The 3530-nt window shown below is 43.9% G+C and overlaps 1 protein-coding gene across 1 annotated transcript; it reads left to right on the forward strand.

The window, feature by feature from the left end:
* Positions 1–2614: 2614 nt before the first annotated feature.
* Positions 2615–3247, forward strand: LOC107756086 (claudin-4-like). Its single transcript, XM_016573061.1, has one exon. The coding sequence runs from the start codon at positions 2615–2617 to the stop codon at positions 3245–3247; it is 633 nt and encodes a 210-aa protein (XP_016428547.1).
* The last annotated feature ends 283 nt before the right edge of the window (positions 3248–3530 follow it).

The following is a 3530-nucleotide window of genomic DNA, read 5'->3' on the forward strand; positions in this document are numbered from 1 at the left end:
CTAAGGGCATTTCTATCAAAGATATTTGTATGGTGGCTGGATGGTCTTCGCAGAATACCTTTGCCAGATTCTACAATTTGGACGTGTGGTCATTAGCCTCACAGGTCCTGTCGGTGAGTATGACCCATGGTTCTATCTGCAACCACTAGCCGTTTGACTGTGCTGGTGGTTTCGACTAGGTCGTGTTGGGGGATCGGGGGCGGGGCCATCGTCATATTCAGACTGTGGCGCCCCGGATGTGGCTGTTTTCTATGTGTGTATATTGTTGTTAGTATTGTGCCCGGCCTTGCCGCTCACATGCTTCATTGCACTGTTATATTACATACTTGTATGCATGCGTTTGATATGACTATAATGTCTTAGCCTTTGTAGGGCGACGGCGCTGCATCTCTCTCTCAATAAGAGACCTGCCATCGGACATGGATTCTGAGTAACCTGATTGGATCCCTAAGTGGGAATCTACATCCAATACCCTTGAGGCATGTCGCAGGGTCGTATTTGATTGGTTGGGGTTTAATTTTAGTGTCTTGCAAGAACTGTTCATGTTAGCTCTGCCAAGGCTGAGCCTTTTTACTTTGCTGCTTCCACGGCATTGTTCTATACCGTCGCCAAGGCGTTAACGCCATGTCGAGAGACCGTTCTCGAGAGGGAATTTCTCCGGTTACTGTCGTAACCTCGGTTCCCTGAGAGACAGGAACTAGACATGGCGTAGGCCGCCGTGTTCACTGCTCAGGTCTGCTGTGCTGTTGGTTCAGTCGGAAGATTCTGAGCTTATGCCGCCAATACGGCGCATTATATAACGGCGGGGGGGCCCCCCCCCTCTGCCGCCTTGGAAATTCTCCCGTTTGATGTGGTCATAAAGAGATACGGTGGTTCCACATCTTAATAAATGCATTTCTTGTCTGATGAGATGTTGATAGACTATATGTCAGCAAAACACACTTTCCTGTCCCATCAGCCGTTTTACTGTGCTCAAGGCGCACACTCTTCCAACAGTACGCAAATATGTGGTGCACGCTCTATATTACTTCATCATAAATAACCTGCACAAGAAACTATGAGCATACATACCTAGTTCTGTCATCAGCGAAAGTCATGAAATTACCAAAAAGGCAATTAAAGCTGCAAACTGTGCATGTATACGCAGGCAGCACACAAGAACGTCTCTCAAATGCATGTACTAAAATGTATTCTGCAATTCGAGATCACAATATAAGGCACAAGCTGATATGTATTTTTTATTTGTAATTGCCATGTCTCGTTGCCATCTCTCAGGGAACCGAGGTTAGGACAGTAACCAGAGACGTTTCCCTCCTTTTGTATACAATAAGCAGGGGCGGAGCCAGGGGGTGGCCGCGGCCACCACTGACGAAAGCTTGGCCACCCCTTTGGCCACCCCATTCAAAACTGCAGTTTTTGTTCCTTTTTTTGACAAGAAATGCATTTATTAAGATGTGGAACCACCGTATCTCTTTATGACCACATCAAACGGGAGAATTTTCAGACGCACACATTTGTTCTACTGAAGCTCATTTGGCTGCTGTAGCTTTTCCGCGCTCGTTTGACTCGTGCCTGATGCTGAGGTGAAGCTGAAGTGTGCGTCTGAAAATTCTCCCGTTTGATGTGGTCATAAAGAGATACGGTGGTTCCACATCTTAATAAATGCATTTCTTGTCTGATGAGATGTTGATAGACTATATGTCAGCAAAACACACTTTCCTGTCCCATCAGCCGTTTTACTGTGCTCAAGGCGCACACTCTTCCAACAGTACGCAAATATGTGGTGCACGCTCTATATTACTTCATCATAAATAACCTGCACAAGAAACTATGAGCATACATACCTAGTTCTGTCATCAGCGAAAGTCATGAAATTACCAAAAAGGCAATTAAAGCTGCAAACTGTGCATGTATACGCAGGCAGCACACAAGAACGTCTCTCAAATGCATGTACTAAAATGTATTCTGCAATTCGAGATCACAATATAAGGCACAAGTGGATATGTATTTTTTTTTTTTGTAATTTAATGCACAAATAAATGTGAGCACAGTGCACTTATACTAGAAAATATGCAAAAATGAAAACATTTAAATGCATAAAATAACTAATTTTATATTCAGGCATTTATGTCTGTTGACTTTCGGCCTTTTTCACATTTTTATCACTATCTGCATGTCTCATCCATGAGTATGCAATGTTGGAGAGCAAGCATTTGGGAGTTTTGAGAAGCTTACTGAGCAAAAAAGCTATAGTGAGCCCCTTTATTAAAATACCTGGAATTGTCATATTCACTCAGTATTACTTGATCTAATTCACAAATATCTCAATTACAGTTAAGAAGAAATTAATTGTATTCAGTTGTGTTTTATAGGCACTAAAACAGTCCAGTACTTTATAGTCAAACACATTTCTATATTGAAATAATGAAGATTTCTGTGCCACCCCCGACTGTTTGCTGGCCCCTCCCTGGCCACCCCTATAAAAACATCCTGGCTCCGCCACTGCCTATAAGAGAGTGTTACATATAACAATACATAGACATAGCAAACGGCCGTTGGGGATAACAGCAACGTCTTCCTGTATTCATTCCTTCAAGGCAACAAGTTAAGAAACATGCCATCTACGGGATGTCAAACCTTGGGAATCTGCCTGGCTACGGTCGGCTTCTTGGGAAGCATCGTCATCTGTGGCTTGCCCAACTGGAAGGTGTCTGCCTTCATTGGAGCCAACATTGTGACCTCGCAGATCATTTGGGAAGGTTTATGGATGAACTGTGTGGTTCAGAGCACAGGACAGATGCAGTGTAAGGTCTATGACTCTCTGCTGGCTCTTCCCCAAGATCTGCAGGGCGCCAGAGCCTTGGTGATCATCGCCATCATCGCTGGGGTGTTTGGAATCATCCTGAGCATCGTAGGAGGAAAGTGCACCAACTTTGTGGAAGACGAGGCATCTAAAGTGAAGGTTGCTATCGCCAGTGGCATCATCTTCAACATTGCTGGACTTCTTGTCCTCATCCCTGTCTGCTGGACTGTGAATACCATAATCAGGGACTTCTACAACCCTTTGTTGGTGGAAGGTCAGAAGAGGGAGCTTGGGGAATCGCTTTACGTTGGCTGGGCTTCTGCAGGTTTGCTTCTTCTGGGTGGAGGTCTCCTCTGCAGCTCGTGCCCACCACGTGAGGATGATCGCCATAATGTCATGTATTCAAAAGCCAGGTCTGTGGAAAGCAGCAAAGCTTATGTATAAAAAGTAGGACTGATTTAACAAATTGTAGTGAGCTGAAGAGGAACTGATTTACACAACAGTAAGAAATTAAGATGAAAAGCATTTCTTGATGAGTATTGGAATGTGCATTGCCACAAAATAGAAATGCATTACACATGTTAAAAATGTTTTCATGGTATACTCATTGAAGAAATGTGCAAATCAAAGTATGTATTTTGAAAGTGCTGCTGAAATGTTTTGTCGCTTCCATCACTGTTGTATCCTTGAGACCCTCCTTGCCCCAGGAGTTTTGTCTCAGCCCAAA

This window comes from Sinocyclocheilus rhinocerous, unplaced genomic scaffold (genome assembly GCF_001515625.1).
Source record: "Sinocyclocheilus rhinocerous isolate Xijiao unplaced genomic scaffold, SAMN03320098_v1.1 scaffold682, whole genome shotgun sequence".
Taxonomy (NCBI): domain Eukaryota; kingdom Metazoa; phylum Chordata; class Actinopteri; order Cypriniformes; family Cyprinidae; genus Sinocyclocheilus; species Sinocyclocheilus rhinocerous.